The 21,001-nt window shown below is 46.8% G+C and overlaps 1 protein-coding gene across 1 annotated transcript; it reads right to left on the bottom strand.

Annotated features, from left to right (window-relative positions):
* Positions 1-8,956: 8,956 nt before the first annotated feature.
* LOC142588225 (transmembrane protein 87A) lies at positions 8,957-20,114 on the bottom strand. The gene is made up of 17 exons (XM_075699770.1): positions 19,916-20,114; positions 19,624-19,687; positions 19,339-19,442; positions 19,148-19,282; positions 19,069-19,090; positions 17,166-17,288; positions 15,236-15,297; positions 15,051-15,171; positions 14,124-14,380; positions 13,563-13,749; positions 13,444-13,502; positions 13,279-13,382; positions 11,718-11,800; positions 11,589-11,653; positions 10,151-10,203; positions 10,046-10,076; positions 8,957-9,661 (listed from the first exon to the last, which is right to left on the bottom strand). Exons 1-17 carry the CDS (start codon positions 20,000-20,002, stop codon positions 9,620-9,622), a joined length of 1,599 nt encoding a protein of 532 aa, XP_075555885.1. The 5' UTR covers positions 20,003-20,114; the 3' UTR covers positions 8,957-9,619.
* Between the last annotated feature and the right edge of the window lie 887 nt (positions 20,115-21,001).

Below are 21,001 nucleotides of genomic sequence, written 5' to 3'. Positions count from 1 at the left end.
GTGCTAATTGAAGACAATGGCAACACATGAATCAGTACTCCCTCAATTTCATTCAGAAATGAGAAGAGACATCTTTGAAAGGCACTATCAGACTGACAATCACTTCTGCGTTATTTCAAGTTATGATCACACTAAAAATGTTTTTAAGGTATTTGTTCTTTAGCAGTGAGATTGGACGTGCAACTTCTTGTGTCTGGTTATACATTTACCTTTAGACCCTGTGAAAATCATGGCAGTAGGCAGGTCAGACAGCTCTCTTGAGCAGAAGTTATGGTCATTTCAAGCATTTCTTGTATTGGATTGAATACGAATAAAATTGTGCCAGAAGTGAATTGTACTTCTTTAATAGTTTTTGATTAATGAACAGCTGTTTCTCCCATTATAAAACAATCTTGATGTCTTAGTATTAATAATGTTTGTTTTCAGTCACTGCATTGCTTATCATAAAGCTTTGCTTATTAAAAGCACAAAGTTCAGCATTAGGAGCACACGTAGTTTTTTCACCTACACAAGACCCGTTGGAGAGCGTGAATGATTGCAGCTTAGACAGTCAGTTTTGACTGCCCAAGGTACGTATAGCCTGCTCCACTATTCATGTTTTATGCCTACTTGGCCTGTGGGGATGCGCGACTCTCACGCCTCCCCTGAGATCTAGTTTTCCCGCATGGCTCGTCTCCTGCAGGGCGGCTTCGCCCGCGGCGGTTGGAGCGGTACAAGCGCGGTGCGAGAGATGGCGCGAGCGTCGCGCCGCTGCGGGGTTACTCGGGTGTCGGGAGACAAGGTGCTCGGGCGGTTGGGGTCGACACGGCAAGCGGGACGGTCGTGCCGCACGTGCAGCGACCCTCTTCCCCGGCGGGTCGGCGCGCGGTGGGGACGTCCCGCGCGCGCGCGCGGCGACCCTTGCTTCTGCGAGACCGCCTCGCGTGGCCGCCTTCGAACGCGCCACGATTCGCGTGACTGTACGCGCGAACGACCAGGCCTTGGGATCCAGCATGGGGCGAACATATTCGCTCGCTTCCGGTCGCGGTGAGTCAGACTTCTAGATTTGTCGCGCGCCCATCGGCATGTTTTGTGGATAGCAACTCGGCTAGCAGGCACTGATTTATGAAAGGTGCAATAAATGCCCTTGTGATTGTTTGCACTAGTGTGTTGTTCCTTTGTCCCAAGAGTACGGGTGTGAGAGACCCCACATCTGGCTGCCCAACGTGGACCTCTTGGGGCATCGGACGATAGTTTTAACAGTTCTGCTTCGTTCGAGACCTTTGTTTGAACCGAAGCGTAGGCCTAGCGTGAATTTTGATCGCTAGCGTCGGCGGCGTGCTTTCTTGAGCGAGGTGATGGTGGCTGTAGTGTGTTTGAACATGTCAACATGCTAAGCCTTTCCGCAAGTGTTTTTTTTTTTTTTTTTATGAAATTCGTCAGTACGAGAGCCACGTGGTCTGCATCCTGGAAGAGCGAGGCTCAGCGCCCGCGGAGCATTGGCAAGCCTGAAGCGAGTGAGTACGGAAGCCTCGTGGGTGGTCCGAATTTCTTATGTAAATAGCTTCTTCTATCTCTTTGACTCTGATGAAGTCGCGGCTCTGGGAGCCGGGTGGCCGCGGGCCACGGGTGCCACTACGGGCTGACTGGTATTGCGGCCTGGCACCGGGCGCTCCGACACCGTCTGGGACGGTGGGCGCCGTCAACTCGGATGCTGCGTGCACCGAGCGGAGTAGGACCACCTCACAGAGCTAACGTCTCCTCGCGGCTGCCTGTTTTGCGCTCATTTTGGGTGTTGTTTTTGGATGCCGGTTGTTGTCAGGGTAGCGACGATTTAGGCCTAAGGCTTTACGAAGCTGCCTGTCGCACGTGGAGGGACACAACCTGGTGGACCGTGGCGTTGAGGTGTTGCAATTCGCTTCCCTCATTATATTTAGCCTCGCACGAATTGAAATTACTCGTTCGACTCAAGAAAGCGAGCTTCGTTCACGTGAACTTAGCATCTGAGTAGCTGCCCGATCTTTTGCTAGCCGAGTTGAACATCGTACCACGTGGGCGATGCGCATGCATAATTCCTCTCCCTTGCACTACTTTAGTGTTTGCCGAGTGTGTTGAGTTTACGCAGCGTGATTGGAGTCACCCCTGGTTTGCTGTCACCTGCACATCGTCTGCGCTGCTGCCCCGGACTACGACCGAGCCACCCCGGGCGATGGTGATGCTGTGGACAGTTCGGCGCGGCGACTTCGGCGGCCTCCTGCATCCAGCTCACAACCCTCGGTGGCCGACAAAAGAGCCGGCGGTCACCGCCAGCTACGGCGGCTCTTCCCAGCAGGGCGCGTCGGCGCGAGCGACGCTTGTTCGTACCGACTACTGCGTCGTCGTCTCCGGAGTCCTGGCCTGGCATCGTGCCGTCGAGTCTGCAAAGCTGCCGCTGTGACCGGCGGACGCCAGCGGTGCACCCAAGGACAATGTCGGCTTGCATGCTATGGACGGCGTGTGGACATTTCCCCGGCGCCGCCACTGTTGCATGTACCACCTTGTTCACGGAGCACGTGTTGATGTTAGACTGTGTGAAATGTTTCGCCGGAATATGTAGTGATTTAAGGTTGGGGGGATGTGGGGATGCGTGACTCTCACGCCTCCCCTGAGATCTAGTTTTCCCGCATGGCTCGTCTCCTGCAGGGCGGCTTCGCCCGCGGCGGTTGGAGCGGTACAAGCGCGGTGCGAGAGATGGCGCGAGCGTCGCGCCGCTGCGGGGTTACTCGGGCGTCGGGAGACAAGGCGCTCGGGCGGTTGGGGTCGACACGGCAAGTGGGACGGTCGTGCCGCACGTGCAGCGACCCTCTTCCCCGGCGGGTCGGCGCGCGGCGGGGACGTCCCGCGCGTGCGCGCGGCGACCCTTGCTTCTGCGAGACCGCCTCGCGTGGCCGCCTTCGAACGCGCCACGATTCGCGTGACTGTACGCGCGAACGACCAGGCGTTGGGATCCAGCATGGGGCGAACATATTCGCTCGCTTCCGGTCGCGGTGAGTCAGACTTCTAGATTTGTCGCGCGCCCATCGGCATGTTTTGTGGATAGCAACTCGGCTAGCAGGCACTGATTTATGAAAGGTGCAATAAATGCCCTTGTGATTGTTTGCACTAGTGTGTTGTTCCTTTGTCCCAAGAGTACGGGTGTGAGAGACCCCACAGGCCACAGAGATAACATTTATTGTACTTTTGCTCCAAGTTGATGTTTAAATAAAGCGCAGTTAATGATTCGAAAATATTCTAGAACTATCCGTATTTATGAATAATGGCTATTCAAAAATCAAATCGAATATTTGATTTGTTATTCTAAATTTTTGAATATTCGCTCACCCCTTTCATAGCACCGAGCTCCCAAGAAGCTATTTTATGGGCCATCAGAATTGTCGCGTCATTGCAATCGCAGTAGTACTTGGGGCCAACTTGGCTTGAAATGTAGATGAATCGTTCAAAACAAGCTTTTCTTCACCGAGTGCAGTTCTTGCAGATTTCATACTTCAACTGAAAGGATACCCGTGAGAACAGGAGCAATCGCAGATTTTTACTCTAGAATTAAGAATTACCTTAACTATTACAATGGCGAAGCACTTATATTGCGTATGGTGTTCAGCCAACATCAAGCAGCAAATTTCTGTTTTCATGTTTACCCCCTACAATATCGGTAGTTCACATGCTTACAATTGTCCCGAGAAAGAGAGAAAAACGGCAGATTCATCACACTCATAGGAATCTAGGGTAGGTTAAGCGAAGCTACCTGGAAAAATACTGGGTTAAGAGATGCACAATGCGTGCAATCGTTTTTTTTTCAATTACGTACAGGGAACTGTTTACATTCTTCAAACGCAGTTCTGAGTCAATTGGTTTTTGTAAAAAGCATGTAACCAGTATTTGTGTTCTGTGCCGCATTTTGCATCAGAACGAATAACTGTCTGCCTGACGGGACACTTGGCTTGGAGAATGCACTTCAGTCCCATGACACAGCTGCTAATGCCACATACACCCACTGTTCTTCGCTTCAAAAGCTTTTAATGATGGCAGTTCCACTTGAAGGGACACTAAAGGCAAATGTTAGGTGAATGTGGACTGTAAACATTGCAGAAACCTCACATCACCTCTTTTGTACCAAGAAAAGACTCGGTTTAAGAGAAAATCGCCTCGGAAGTAGGGGGGCAGGGGAGGTAGTAGTGTCGTTGCATACATCACTAGTATTACTGTATATGCTTTGGTAGCATATACAGTAACTCTATACATCACCGCATAGAGCTTCATACAATAATTGTAGGAAACTATGCATCTCGGCCCTTTACTGCCGTCGGTGAGTAAAATGGCACCTGACAGATGCCGCTAGTTTTATGTGGTTCAAAGCCCCTTGTTAATTTAAAGATAGCGATATTCTCCTCCTTGATTCTCCTCGCCCGCTGGCTGAACGCGCTGCACGCGGCACATTGTTTCCCCTCGGCTCCCACGGACAAGCCGCAGCATTCGATGGAGGCGTGTGATTTTGGGCCAGTTTCGCACCCCGTGGTGTAAAAATTTTTGAAAAGGAAAACTGTGATAACAACATCAACGATGCTGAAGGTAACGTTTATGAGGAGGCTGGTTTCTTCTTAAAGCCGTAACATTACCGCGGGGGGACGCACAACGCGTGGCCGTCCCATGGCCTCCGAGATCACCCCCATGCGCAGGGTTGATCTCGGAGGCGCAGGGGTGATCTCGGAGGCCATTGGCTGTCCCATCCATTTTCTGAGACTGAATTGAACCGAAACTAAGCCCGCGCGAATCCCTTTCCTGCCCTTTCCCTCCCTGGCGGAAGCGAAACGGCTGATTGGCTGCGCGCGTGGCGCGAGCGCGCGCCTATGCAGCTGGAATCGTTGCTAATTGCTGACGCTCCAACGCAGCTGTCAACTTATCAAACCACCCTTTCCCGCAGCTGCTCTGCTCTGGAAGCAAGTTTTTTTTTTTTGCGTGACCACGACAACGCCGCTTGTGAGTCAACACAAGCTTCGCTAGAAAACAAGCGCGCTGCAGACCTTTTGTTTCTTTAGTTGCGTCGGTGGCATGACGCTTGCTCGTAGCCACCGTGCTGTACTGCGTACGCCAATGCGTGCGGAGTCTTTCGCGCGAATTCTGAGGCCGCTATATGGTGTTGTTATCGAAGTTTCTCTTAATTGCGTGGTGCTTCGATCGTTACGGAGTCCAAAGAATGGAAGAATGTGGTTCCCTGCCTCTAGTGGCTTTCACACATTAGTGATTTGAAGGATTTTGTGGACGCATGTTTGACTGTTGTGAACCAAAGCGTGGATGGCGCTACTTCCGGGAGACTTGTGCATAAGGCGGCTACTTTGCGTACGTGATTCTTGCTCGCAAGCACCAAACGCATTTTTTTAGGACTACGTTACATGCGTAAACGGTAATACGTACGTTTGCGGACAATGTATAACTCCACAGCTGTATTTGCGCCATCGTGATGCTTTTTATTGACCTTCTTGTATTTAGATGGCGACCCGCTAGCTGGACGGCAAGCAGAGCACAAGCGATCAGCAAAATCCGCATACAGCATAGTGTATAAAGAGCTTTCATGCTAAGCAGCTAAAGCAACCCCAATATATTGTTTCGAAATGAAAATATACTTTGAGCAAGAAAGACAAAAAACTGAGATATTGACATTTCATTCAAATGGAACAAGGTTGGTTCCAAGCAAACATTTGTGCATACGCGTCTGCTGCTATCTACACATTGTATACATCTATAACACGAAATTTGCGAATGTATCGAACTATCTTAAGATACATCGAAGTAAGCTGGAAACAGAGTTCCTCTAGAAGCCGCGCTATTTCGAATTTTAATAAAACAGGCAACGGATCCTAACTACCACGTACGAAAAGTGCGATTGAGAGGCTGTATCTTCGCACATAATTGATCACAGCGAAATTAATCTATCGTGCTGCATTTCCAATTGAATATAACAGTCGACCACGTCCGAGTTGATGGAATCACAGCAAATATTCAGCATAACGATGTAAACCCCATTTTTACGCAACGTACAAACTGTCGCAGCAACAACGCTGATGAGCAGGCCGGAAGAATGAAAAAAAAAAAATGAAGCATATTAGGTGACGCTTTGATACTAGCAATCAGAAAGGCGCCAATTACCTCGCAAACAACAGTTTTCTGTTCTTTCCGGCCGAAAGAGCACCGTGCCAATGTTGTGCAGCCACTGCTTCTTGCGCAAGCCGTCACGCTTTCCTTGTCGTATCACAAAAACTGCATAGTCATTTTCAGGCTTCTTGCTGCAGTTATATGCGCTAGAGCACGGCACAGCGCTAGCACAACACCGCAGGAAACACAGCGTGCAACGTTCATTGCGCCGAGCCAAGGAGAAAAATGGCACCAAAAAAAAAAAAAAAACAAGCAAAACCAGTGCAAGATCCGCGTGTTTCCAAGGAAAACGACAGGGAGACCAAACGGTAAAGGTAAGCGTGCGTCGGCGTCCAGCGAAATATCAGAAAACATTATCTTGATGTTTACAGTTGCGCGTAGATCAGTGCATGCGCGCAGCAATCAATCGTCGTGCAGAAAATTTGGCAGTGGCTTAGCTCGGCTATGCCAGGATATACGTAGCGAAAGCTAAGGCATGGCATGATTAGCCTTGGTTAACATTGATTGCAAGTCCAGGTTAGTCTGGTTGTCTAGCTATGTTGCGGCGTTTAGCCAGTCGTTCGGCGCGCTGTTCGTCTGTTTCCTGGGCGATTCGTTTCCTCTTCATCTCGTTCCGATGTCGATTCCAGGCCTGCTTATCAGAATTGTCGCCGTCCATACTGCCGCCTCAACTGTGGTTACGGCGCACGCGAGCTCTCCTTTACAATCCTACGACTTATCAGGCATGCGACGCAGCTGGCGACGCGAGCGGAGGCGAACGCAACGACGAGGAACGCGGTGTGACGTCATGTGCCTTCTTGGTCCACGGCTACGGCGAAATCGCAAGTTCGCGGCCAGTAAAAGCGCAAGACGCAAAACGGATTCCCGCGGAGGGGACGATAAAGGGGCGAGGAGGAGGCGAGGAGATCGCGCGGCGGCGGCACAGACTTCAAAGAGAGGCGGTACTTTCAAATCACTAACGGACTTTAATGTGGATTTATGCGCAAAATGCGAGCGCGCGGCCATGGATGGAGAAACCGAGCCAATACACAGCGTTGGATTCGCCGCTGCAGCGGCTTTTGGTCAAATGCCGTGCACCGTTCGGGCATCGGGCGACGTCACACGGACGTGTCATTCTCTGCTGCACGCTGTTTGTGCCGAATTTCGCGAGTTGGCAAAATCAGCGCAGCACTACGCGATAACGAAACTACTTAAACGCGAAAGAGCCGGCAGGGCAGAGTAGAGCGGAAACAAAACCTTTCGTACGTCCGTGTCGTCGTCAAGGGCGACGTCAATGAGTTTTTTTCTAAACATCGAGTAGAACGGGACAACTCAAATTTTCTTCCGTCTTATAATGCCATGCAATTATCTTTTTCGTTGTAAGAGGTTGAGTACTAGCGACAGAATTAAAATTAGAAGTGCCTACGGCATTGTGCAAATTGACCCAAATTGACGCCTTAGACGTTTTGGCTTTACTGTCCCTTTAAAGGCCGAAAACTACGCCCCCCCCCCCAAAAAAAAAAATTGTATTTTTCAGTTTGCCCATTTTTGTGCTTCTAAGACATTTCATTTCCATAAGATTTAATAAGTTTTGTTCTAATAAAAATGGTGTGGAACGTTTTTCCTTGACTTGTCAAAAGGACAATTTTGACAAACCTGCAATTCTGGGGAGAAAAAAGCCTCTGTAATATTTTAGATCTCGTAATTATTCATTTTTTACCTAAAAGACCAATGCCTGGAGTGTGCACCAAGTCAAATTTTAGTGCAATCTTTTTTTTTTTTCAGAAAACATATTTATTATGTTTCACATGTCAAAATTACAAACTTTTTCGGGCAACTTTTGATGGGCTCCAGCTCTAGTTCAAATGAATATAGGAGATTGGTTTGTACCTCAACACACACCTTAGACATTCTAGGTCATTTCTATATCCTACCCATTGTGTTCGATTTTTTTGCCTAGATGCTATATTTTCTCCAAACAAAAGAACCCAGTTCCTAAGGTATATCAAGAACTTTTTGTTCTAATACAAAAATAATTACATTTTTGAAATGAACACTTCAAAATACACAATATGTGCAAATCTGACAAGGCTCTACTTATAAATAAGAAAGTTGACTTTCAAGTGTGGCCTCCCACCTTAACGCTAGCTTCACTTAAAAAAAAACAGAGCATACAGAAGTGCAATGCGCCACAACTATTTCTGTGTTACCTAGCGGTAATATTTCAAACACTGAGTGCAAACAAAGTATTTTTTCTAATATCAAAAGTCAGATAATTCAGTTTTTGATTCCAAAGTGTTAAGGGAGAGTAAAGATCAGCGAAATGTCATTGATTAAATGTCTTTGTGTAAACCCTCCCCTTTTGACGGAAGCAAGTGAAAACTTTCGCATCGTTTGATGTGGCCCGCAAGCACTCAAAACAACAAACCTCCACATTCTATATAAGTTGAGTGAAGGTGTGTGCAGTGGGGCCTGTGTACCAAGCATTGCACACTGTTGTACACTACGCCAGGCTCAATAATTAACGGCTACTTTTGATTTCAGTTATGGCTTCCTCTGCTCTGACACCCAGTATGTGACATCCATTCACCGTATTCCTGAGCAGTCGTCCCGCAGCATCAGTAATCTCGAAGAATGCTTGAGCAATGCTTTGCATTTTATGTGCACATGTGTTGTTTAGCAAGCATACCATAAGCCCCTGATGCACACTTGACAATTCCAAATCATGCACACGCTACAAACACGTCAGAACTACAGCAATGCCACCCCCTTGCCAGGTCGCCACAAATAAGGTTCAAGCAGAGAGCGAATGTTCCATAGATGGACAGCAACTTCGCTGAAGGTTCTCATTTATTATTTACAGGATGCCTAAACGCAAGTCATGCCACCTACACAGGTGTGGCAAGGACAACACAAAAAGATAAGCATGCTTTGCCATGCAATGCATGTCAATTGCATGGATGGCGAGAGATGGCTATTAAATTGCTTCGTCCCATTTTTCATATCTTGTATGTGCACATCTATGACTGTACTAATCCCAGAAATGGAAAGCAATTAGGGCTGTGCGTCAATTCCAAAAACTTTTCCCAATGTTCCTCGCCAACTATGCACAGCACTTTTTTTTTCTCGTGGAGACTAGAGTGTCACCATCCCACCAAAAAGGAAAGAAAGCAAGCTCAGCTAGATCATTGTGCATAGTAACACCGGCAACACACCACACTTTATGTAACAATTCACCATGCCACTTGGCTAGCTGAAATAAATAGGGAAGTTACCGGGGCAAGTATTATGACAGCCAAGTGATAATCCATGGGAGTGTGATTTTTCTCACACCGAAAATGGTTTTTGGTCACAAAGTGAAGGAAGCCTCAATCAAAAGGACAGGCAAACACATTTCTTGTCCCACAGTTCAGGCACACAGGACATGGACATGCCTCTGGTGCTTGGCGGGTAGCTGCACACACACAGCTTGTCTTCACTCCATCTTGTTCCGTTCAAACCGTACAGTCATGATTTCCTATGGAAGAGGTGCTGGTTAGATGCCTCGTCCAGCAGGCAGACTCACTTCACCACATTGGAAGTGCTTTATCGTTTACAAGAGCATGCATAAAAAATAAAGGAAAAAAGAATAAGGCAGAACTGATCTCACAATGCATGCCAATTTGCATTAAAGCGATGTAGCAACACATTGTATCGCCACCGCAGACACACGGAGTGGCAGTCTCACTGCCAAGCACAATGCCAAATGATACCACAACACAGATACCTCGAGGAACTAAGATTAAAAAAAAAAATTTCGCCTACAACCCAGGTGTTCCCTCAACTGGATGCATGTAGCAATGACTGATGACGGCAATGGCAGAATCCATGCCTGACTTATCATGCAACCAGCAGCGCTTACCTCATCGGAGTCCAGAAGGCTTGGCAGGGCCCTGGAAGAGGGAGTAAGCGATCAGACAAGTAAAGAAAAAACTTTCAGACAGTGAGGATTTCCAATAAAACTTACGTTTCTCCCAGGGATGAGGGAATCGTCTCCTCGACCCACTTTAGGTCATCCTCCTGCAGCAGGAAAATATGCTCAAAAATTTCCGTTGCTTCAGTGCAATGTTGCATGCAAGAAAATTTCCTGAACGAACATTTAATCAGCATAGGGAGCAATCAGGTAGGGCTCAGTGTGTCCAGACAATTGCCACGGTTGGTATTCTTGAGGCATGCAATTTAACCTTGTAATGCCCAAACATAGTTCCACATAAAGAAAAATTGGAAGGCCCTCTTTAATTCTGGCCATGGACAGTACATTCATACAAAAAAAAAGAAGATTTTATTTGAGTTATAACTTAATTAGTAGAGTCATTTATCAGTAAGTGATTTGTTGAACTATCCACAGTTGAGACTTGACTAACAGCATGTCAAAAACGCAACTATGGGCTTTGCATTAAGTCTCCCGCACTTTTATCAACATTTTGAGGCACCAAATTCGGCCTAGCATATATGATATGTTGAGCATTATAGGAACACTAAAGCTAAACACTAAATCGATGTAGAGTGATGAAGTACTGTCTGAAAGCCCCATTATCATTACTATTGCAATAATCGATTGATTATTAGAAGAGCGAATGAAGGTCAGAGTTCCATTTTTCTGAATCTCGCACCAAAACCCAGACATTGGTACATTAGTGTGACGCCACGGATTTCAAAGTACTTATTTTTTCTCACATTTACCCATTTGGACCACGTTGACTCAGTTAAACTTTCCGAAACTTGACATGTTTTTATCCTTGGCTCCTTTAGATTACAATGCAGCCAATTTTTGGTGATAAAGGATTAACTAGAACGAAATCTACGAAATCTACGACGTCATAGCAGGTGCAGGAATGACAAGGCGACATTTCCACCGATCTTTCACCTTCGCACCTTTAATGGCTTACCGGGCCGCTTCTTACGGTAAGAGTGGCTTTATTGGTGTTGCAGAAGCTTGATTCACTAATACAAGCCAAATCTTTTTTTTTTTCTTCAATTTCCCTTTAGGGAAGCCAGTCAAGTTCAGCATGTCACAATCTCTCTAATATAAACTTTTTTCATCCGCGATGTGGCAGCAGTGCATTCACGACCCCAGAGAACTTCCGGTCAGCCATTTTCGACAGTCCAGTTAAAAAGAAGTATTTTGTCGCATAGCATAATGTAGGCACATATTCTTGATATTTTCAGATATAAAAAGCGTGCACCGTATGTCGAGCTCATGTATACGCATCTTTTGTTGCATTTGACACTGCAATTCACTTGTCAAACTTTTCTACTCTGCAACAAAATTGGTGCCAGATGTAGGGTCCCATAAATTTTTATATTGTAACTTGTGCTGCCCCGGAGTGTTTAACCAAACACTCCGGAAGTCTTCTGGGAACTATGTTTGTAAGCATGAAAAGGGTCTATAAAATGTTCCCTACTGGATCCTCCTTGTTGGCAGCTGGCTGGCCTGTTGCTGGCTTGGTGGACCGCATCTTCATGCCCTCTGCAAATGAAAGGTAGTGGCAGTGAAGGCGTGCTCAAACGAAGAACACACGACAAGCACTCACCAAAAGCATCGTGAGGCTGCTGCTGGAATTCCTCCTCCTCTAGCTCATCGTCAGCAGCATCCAGAAGTGGCGTGAAGGCATACCTGCATGGAGGGCCATCAAATGTGTGCACAAACATTTGGTTGATTCATGGGATTTAATGGCAACTACAGCAACAACTGAAATATATGTTGTTGTTGTTGTCTTCAGAAAAATTAGTGTAAAAGTGCCATCTCGCTTTTTGTAGCTGTCTTTGGCACAATTTCAATTGTCGTCTGGCCACGGTGTGCCAAGGAAAAAAAAAAGAAAACTGAGAAAGTGTCACCATTTTATTGCCTTTGTGACTGTGAAAACTTTACAAATTCTGTGCAAAAGAGAGTTACTACTGTCTCAGGTTACGAAATTAGCAGATGTAGGCTTGACTTTAGCGCTGCAATCAAAAACAGTACGATAGATTGCGCATAAGTGAACGGTAGCACAGTGGCACTGCACCACTCTATTTCTGCAAACAGAAATTAAAGTAGTAAAACTAGACTTTCACTGACTTTCACCATTATGCTATTCATAGTGAACTTGACGACACCATGGTGGAATTTCTTTGTGATCATTGTGCACGAGATGTCCCAATAACAGTACGTTCAATTCATTGCAAAGGTGAATAACTTCAACCATAAGTGTGTCGCTTCCTTTTAGCACTTTGTAATAAGAATGTGGTGGAAGAACAGCTATCCACTGGGACAAATCAGCAGAGCGATAGGGAGGCATCGTCAGCCACCGCAGTCTACGAACACAGCACAAAATAGTTGAAGTTGCTATCGACGGGAGACCAAAAGTACATGCCAGCAAGAACTTGAGGGCACTTAGCAAAATATGACAATAATTACATAGAAGATGTCATAGATCCAAACCAATTTACCACAGAACGAGTGGAGAGACAACTTTATCTGTGACTGCACACCACTTTCGCTTGCGCCGAAAACATAGCAACTCACATACTGGAAGCAGCAAGGTGCAGAAATAATGTGCAATGTGACTTAGCACTACATCCATGAGTTGCACTTGTAATACATATAACTACACGAAAGTAATTATTCTGCAGAAAGCTCTGTGGATCAAAAACATCTGTACTACGCAACGCATTGAGTGAGACTTCTTTGACTGCACTACTTAGGTAGACTCGATCCACAGCATCACCTTCTGTTATGAAACGGAATATAGGAATGTTGAACTAACTGGTACTTGATGCAAGTTTGAAAATAAAGAATAAAGAAACTCCAACCAAAATTTATTTTAAAAGCCCGAAGCTTCGAAGTCCGACCAGCTCCCTCTTCAGGGGTGAGATGGTGTGAGACGTAGCAGTGCTTATATGCATCTTTTTACTTCTGACAGGCACGTGGACACTTTTCGAATCCAGTTCTCAACCAGGCAGATCTCTGCCGGGTGTCTGTCCTTTGATACAAGTTTGTTTTGCACAACGTCTGGATGGCATAGTCAGAAAAAGCAAAGAAAATAAACCTTTCTGCACCGAAGCGAACACTGGGCATCACACAGCACTGCAGTGTTGAGATGTGAGTGCACCCACCGCTTATTGTTGTTGGTAGGGCGCCAGAGGACCATGATGACCAGCAACACCAGGGAGAAGAGCAAGTGCCAGTAGCCCTCGTCAAACCATAGCTCCTTCCAGTCCTGCAAGGAGCAGAGCTGCTAGTGCAATACCAGCCACCAACCCGACAAGGACTGCACTTACCGTCAGACATTCAGCCGTGCGGTGGTCAAAAGTCACCCACACCATGAACACAACAGACGCTGGAAGCAGGAGAGTTGCTCAGCGACAGACAGTTATCCACCAAACATTCCCACACTTACCCAGAACGGCAAACACCAGAGTGTTGGTAAAGTGACGGTATAGGGAGAGTTTGATGACGTTGCGACGCAACCGCAGTGTTCGTGTTGTCTGACTGAGGCTGCTGAAGATCCACCAGCAGATGGCGCTGTCCAATAGGGCCAGCCCTATGCCCAGCACCGTCAGCAACCGGTCAGGCGTGTTCTTGGGCTGCGCACAACAGATGGTCACACAGAAAATGCTCAGGACTACGCTGACACTGTATGTCCGCTATGTGCACCTAGAGTGACGCATGCCATGAGGTACATCAAAACAGTATTATCCAGATAGGCACCCATGACGAGAAACTTGCACACACAGTGGCATCACATTTACCCATTATACGGCAATGAGTACAAAAGTGGGACTGAAACTGTAGAAACGGACAACTCAGGCACTGTCCCATTTCTACGCTCTGTTGCAGTTTCACTTATGTGCTGTTTGCCACGTTACTTCACTATGCTGACAAGACTGACTGACAACCATTTTGCAACAGATTCCCACCGGGAAAGTGGCACAAGAAGGTCCCATTTTGGCACACCCACCTTAAGTGTGCGCAAGCATCCCTCGAGGGAGGCCATCACAAAGTAGGCAGCCCCTAACCCCAGCACACGGTGGAGCATAGGCCCCAGCCGGGGCTTGACGATGCCGAAGCCCAGGCTGACCACCACCACCAGGAGCCGTGCCAGGGACCGCTTGAGGCACGACAGCACCTCGGCAAATAGCACGGCCCCTTGCACCGAGCGACCGGTTGCATTGATCGACTGGTATTCGGCGTAGAAGACTGCCTTCTCCAGCATGCCTACACAAACAAGAGCGGACGTCTAGTATATAGCCCAGAAACAGTGCACCTTTCGTGCTAATTTGTGACAGCTGCACCAATCACAACTGTAATTTGCGTAAATCCGTTGGTTTCTTTCATGACAGCAAAAGCGTAAATATTAACCTTACTTTTTTATTGCATTCGTAAAAATCCTAGGCAAAAGGGATGCATGCTCCCTACCATATTTGAATTGCCACCTGTCAGTGACCATTAGGAACACTTGCCATTATTGCCAGTGCACACGATGACTGAACACACCATTTCAATTAAAGAAAATTCAAGACAGCACCACTTAATTAGTAAGCTATCTCTGCCTTGTTTGCCACAACAGCAAATGTAACACTGGAAAAAGAAATCAGGTAACTCCAGCAATTCCTTCTGCTCTGAACTCACTTACTGCAAATGCTGAAGGCTCTGGCAATGGACATCAAGATGGGGGGGGAGTAAGGGACTAAATTAAATGGCCGTTATACTGGCTGTGCAAATGAATGCATTACTCTGTACGAATTTCAGAGATGAACATAAGTTAGCTTGGTTAGGATGCCATGTAGCAACTGTATATTCCAGTTTAGACCGAACCAATGTGCAGTCTTTCAGAATGCCGACTGAACCCTTAGATGCCAGTAGGGGCTAGGAGCATAGCACTCACCCAGAAAGATGACACCTCCGATCCAGAACTGGATGCGCAGAAGGTCTCGCCACTGGAGTGCTGACACAGCCAGCCACACCACGGCGTACACCACGTACACGCCACACATCACCCCATAAAACTGCGCACCAAGAAGACCAGCTGAGTCACCCACCCCAACAGCTGGTTACCGCCATCCAACTCACCGGCAGGAAGGGCCAGTCGACGGCCGAGAGGTAGCCATGGCTGCCCCGCAGGGACATGTCCACTGCAGAGAGAGTGCTCATATAACTTTAACTGTGCAGTTATTTGGCGAAACCATTTTGTGGAAATCTGCAAGAAAATTTCACGAAAGGGGCAACCATGAAAGTGTCTTGCTGTAAAACTTCCCCAAACTTGCAGATTTCCATGGAATTGATTTTCCATATTCAGTGTCCCTGCTCTGAGTTGTCAATTAATCCATTCCTGTCTGAATTTTTTCCAACGGAGGGAAAATTTTATATTATGTGCATCTGAATGATAGAAGTCAGGGAAAAATAAAGAAACACATTGACATTGGGAATTCTTGGCAATGAATCAAAGGTTTTATTCACAATTGTAAGGGTGCAAAATATGGCCACCAATTATTTGAAGACCACTTTTCTGTCACCCAAGGCAGGTGATAAGCATTAGGTAGCAGGCACCAGAGGTAAGCGCAGGGGCCTACCCTCAGCATGATGCAGTGCATAGACATTTGTGAAAATAGTTTTGATGTTCATTTTTCTTGACGTTGGATATCATCAGAGCAGAAAGAGTTCATTTGACCTCGCTCTGCTATTTGCTAGCCTCCTGGTTAGCTAGTATGGCAGAGCAACAGCCCCGGAAAGGCGCTGGGTCTAAGGTTCAATTACCGGACCAGAAGAAATTTTTCTTGACCAAGAAAGCTTTCTTACTGAAAAACTGGTGTGTGTTTCCTTGGTGGCTTAGTGCTAATGTCAGAGGATGATGATTTTCCCCTTTCACATGCAGCTATTTGATGAGCAAGACTCACTCATTTCCATATCTTGTGTATGCTGGCCAGTACCACAGGCTGGTACAGTAGAATACTAACTCCCAGTCAGGCTTTTAGGTAGGAGTCCTTTCATCATAATAGCAGCACTATAGCAGCACGCATAATTGTGCACTGTAGGGCACAATGGTAAGGATGCCTCTGATGTCGTGTTCTACAGTTATTTCTTTTATTTATTATTATTATTACTTTATATCGGATATTGCTCATGTTTCAATTTATGACAACAGTGAATTGCACACACAGTGTTGCACCCTGCTTCATTCTGCAACCAATGCCCTAAAGGTTCCCTATTTACATCTGGCAATAAACACTACCTCAACTAGGGGTTGCCTCACTGCCTCATTTGCCCAAGTCATCTTCGGCTGCAATTTATTTGCACCCTGAACTGGGGATGAAACGACTGTACGTGCAGCTCACTTTCCACCCTAATGATGACGTGGCTGCATGAGTACTGCATGAGTACTGCATGCATATCAACAATTTATGGAGAAGTGCTGCCCACAGGCAACATACCATAAAAGAAAAATTGTTTTCTCGTCGAATTTTGATACTGAGTATGGTGTTTCAGACTAAACGTCGTCAGCCAACACTGAATGACCGACAGCAAGCTTCATTTGTTGGATAAAAGCGGGAACACAGGACGATAAAGTTTTGCACGTGACTAGTTTCTTTTGAAGATGCTGTCACAGGATACAGACCGATACAAGATCTCCAGCTGCAGCGGTCACCCGTGTAATGTACAGCAAATGGAATGCAATGTGCACCTGTTTCACATCTGACTAGGACTCTTTGTACAAGTTCCAAATGAAGCTATAAGTGGCTTGTGGTGAAGCTCACTCTCAGTGTTCTGTCTTGTGTTGTCCCTCTACTGTTGAAAACATTCCGCAAGAAATATTTTCATTGAATATGCTCATTCTCTGTATATTTTGCACATTTATAAGAAAAATAAACATTTCCCTTGGATATTTATGGATCTCATCTTTAAAGGGTTAACGCGTGGCCATCCGAAACAACAAGCAGCTCAATACTCGTCGCTGCCATTGGCTGGGGCACCAGTGCTTGTTGCACTGCCGTGGGTATCTCACCTTGCAAGGAAAAGTTGCCATCAGAGCGCACGTGCAGCAAGAGCATGTAGATGCCATCCTCGTTCACGCTAGACACGGTCGGCAGCTCTGTTGGCTGGACTGCCGTCTTATTGCCTCCTGCAACTGTGGCATGCAGAAGCAGTACTGCATTGTTCAACAGTGCTACCCAGCCATTTTGAGAGTGGCTGAGTAGACAAACTGAAAAGAGCTCCAATGCATGTGGGTACAAGAAATTTCAAAACCACTGACATCAACTTAAACTTGTTCTCATACAGCCTTCTGACTGCTCTTGTCTTTGCTAAAAAACAGCATTTTGCTGCTTGATATAAGCACCTGACAGGAAAACTTATTGTCCAGCATAAACTGGCAAGTATTGCAAGATTGTGCTCCTCTGGGCTGATTTGTAAATGGAAATCACTGACACATCGTCGGCTCATGCCTCTGTGCTATTGCGTGCATGTCGATTTCAATTGCAGCATGCGCATTGAGTTAATTCCTGAATAAAGCAGAGCTAGCTCCTTCCCCGTCTTTCTATGTCATGTGGAACCGACCAGCTCAATAGATTAACTTCACCATGTTCAGAGTGCATGCACAGCAACCTTGTAAGCGCCATATTTGGGTTCAAGGCAACTTTGTGAGGAATGCCAAGGAGGATGCCATAGTGAATATTTAGAGTGAGAAGGCAAGTTAGGAGCGCATCTCCATAACCCCACTTCTATAGCAGAATCTTGTTATTTTCCCCCTCAACAGAGCCATCCTCCTTTCATCAATAAAATTTATTCATTCATTCATATTCCCCCCTCTGCCTTTTGCTCTCGAGGACCAAGGACAACTACTATCTGCGTGCTTTGGGGCAGCAGTGGTTTAGTCATAGTCGGCATGAAATCGGTCACATGCTATTTTTTGGTCGTGAATGCCAGACGTCTCTTTAGCTTTAGTATCATTCCCTGATGTGTATGAAATGTGGATGGATGGATGGATGTTATGAGCATCCCCTTTGGAACGGGGCGGTGGGTTGTGTCACCAAGCTCTTGCTATTATACTGCCTACTGTCCTACCTAGGTTAAAAAAAGGAAAAAACAAAACTATGAACTCTCACAGCCAAATTTTCTTACCCTTTATTGCAAACTTTGCTTTTGTATGTCTCCGTTTTTTGTCGTTTCCCTATTTTTCTTTCACCAATCTTCCAATCGCCTCTTACTAATCTCTATTGCGGGCACATTTACTTTTCCCCTGCTCTCGCTGAACCCAAGGGCTTCAAGGAGTCCAGTGGTGCCTAAATCGACCGCTGGGCGGATGTCTTCACATTCTAATAAAACATGCTCCATGTTTCCCTAGCATTACCGCAGCAAGCACATGCTTCTTCCTTCTTATATCTCACTTTATAGGTGCGTGTTCCAAGGCATCCTGATCTCGCTTCGAAAAGTAATGAGCTTTCCTTTGAGTTATTATAAATTCCTTCTTTCCTGATTTCGTTTTTTCCTCTTAAGTAGCTACTCATGGCAGGTTTCTTTTCCATTACCACCACCCATGAGATTATTTCAGCCTCTCTGACTTTCCGCTTGACGTTCTCTGTTGCTGTGTTGCCCACCCTACAGGCCACATACTTGCTGGTAAGCTTCCTAGTTCCTTTCCTCCACTGTGAATCAATGTTCTTCCTGTACAGATGCCTCCAACAGAGGCATCTGTACAGAGGCCTCTGTACCTGTACAGAGGCATCAGTCGTTCCTCATAATCAATTTTACTGTGAGCTTCCCTCACTTCGAAACTAGTCCAGCCCATATATATGTGTCAAGATGCGCCACCTTGAGGCGCGTGTTTCGCAGTATGAGCGTCCTCGGCAAGGCGCGCACGAAAAGCCTGTGCATTCCGACTGAGGCGCGCATTTCTGGGTCGCACTTACCCTTGGGTTTCACGCTCAGCAGCTGAAAGAAAAGGAGAAGGTCTCAGCACTGGAGCTCGCACACGGTCCGGCGACTCACCGGTGCGCGGTGCCGCAGCACGCCCAGGTCGATCAGGTGCAGGCACTGGTGGCGTTCGTCTTCGATGCGGCTGTACGCTGTGGCCAACTCGAACAGCTTCGCGCCGGCGTCCAGCCCCGCAAGCTGCTCCTGCGTCTGTGGCGCGATCCACGTAAGTGTCGGGCCGGGAGAGCTAGCTCTCTGCTACGCACCAGAAGGTCGACGTCGAGGAACTCCTGGAAGCAAGGGCTGCGGTACATCGTCCAGCCGACCTGCAGCGTCAGCGCGTCCCCGGGCACGCTCGCTTCGCAGGAAACTGCGGCACAGAAGGCACTGGTTGCTGGCGGCCGCATTTTTCGCACGTCAAGGCGTCGTCCGGTGTCGCCATCGCTACGCGCTGGCATGCACAGCTCGCGGTAGCCGTACGGCGACGCCGAATCACGACGCGATTAGCACGCGCGAAGGAACGCTTTATCCGGCCATCATGACACACTTACTTGTCACAAAGACCGTGGATCCATTGTACAGGCTCTTCTGAACGGCAAAATAATGATTGGACACCTGCGACCACCGAGAGAGAAAGAAGGGTCGGGCGGATCGTCGTCAAAACCACGCGCGGTAGGCGCACAACACAAAACACACAAGTGGCGTCGGCGCAGATTTCGCACGCAGCGGACAACGTGATGCGAAACCAACAAGCACACAACACCGGGCAAAACTTTCACGAAGCGCTCGATCGGGTGATTTCGAACACCGACGCAAACAGAACCGAGAAGCAAAAACACGCACATTATCAACCTTGAAGGACCACTTCCCCTGGTCAGGAAAACAGTTACAAGGAACGCACAGCAACAAAAGGCTGAAATATAACCGCATCTTCTTGAAACATTCACAACGTTACGTTTTACACAGATCCATGGGGTGGTTATCGCGACCGCACACACACACACTCGACCAGCATGACACACGCTCATCAGAAAACAAATGGTGTCAGGCAAAGCGTATTTGCGCACCCAAATGTATGACAGTTATTTGTTTATACTAGCTAAAAGTAAAAAAGTGACAAAATATAAAAAGCGTGCTAAATGCGAATTTTTAATAATTATATGTGGATGATGTGTCGGCATTGCACCTCTCAGTAATGGCCTTTGAGATTGGTTTTTATTAAAAGGCATCTCGAAGGCCACGGCGCAAAGTGATTGGGTGTGGCGCCGCACGCAAATGTATGGCAAATGCCCACCATTTACCTTGCGCACACAGAGACCGCTGGCACAGCGTAGTACTTGTCATAGGCGTAAACAGTTGAAATAATGCTGCCTGCATTAATAAAGAACAGAAAAGCTCAGGTTTTCTGAAACAACACCTGGAACAATGAGGGGTGACCTGGATTGTCCTTTTTACTTATATTTGCAAACTCAAGAACGACACACAATTTCGCTAATCTCTCCATCCTCCTTTTTTTTTTTTTTTCAGCTTTCATAAGTTTGCTTAAGTAATACTTTGTAGTCGTTTTTGGGATCGAAATTTAGATGCTTGTAGAAAAATCGATTTGCCAGGTGTTGTTGAACTTCTTAGACAATCACATTTTCCCACTTTTATCACCAGACTTATATATATTTGATTGCACTCCTAGCTGCTTATTTATTACCTACGAATTCTTTAGGAGAAAAGCTTGATCGTAGGTTAGACACAAGCAACGTCCTGCTGGACATCTTTTGAAACTTGCTATAGCTATCCGTTTTGGGGCAGAAATTAAGACCCTGTTCGATAAGCTACCAGATAAGATGTTAACATTGTTTGGCGTCCGACTCCTGGCTGTTTGCTTCCAATATTGCATATATGTTGCGCAGTTGCTCACGTTATGCAAGCACTTCA

This window comes from Dermacentor variabilis, chromosome 7 (genome assembly GCF_050947875.1).
Source record: "Dermacentor variabilis isolate Ectoservices chromosome 7, ASM5094787v1, whole genome shotgun sequence".
NCBI lineage: Eukaryota > Metazoa > Arthropoda > Arachnida > Ixodida > Ixodidae > Dermacentor > Dermacentor variabilis.
The sequence above is the reverse complement of the archived record's forward strand: the minus strand, read 5'-3'. Positions and strand labels throughout refer to the sequence as shown.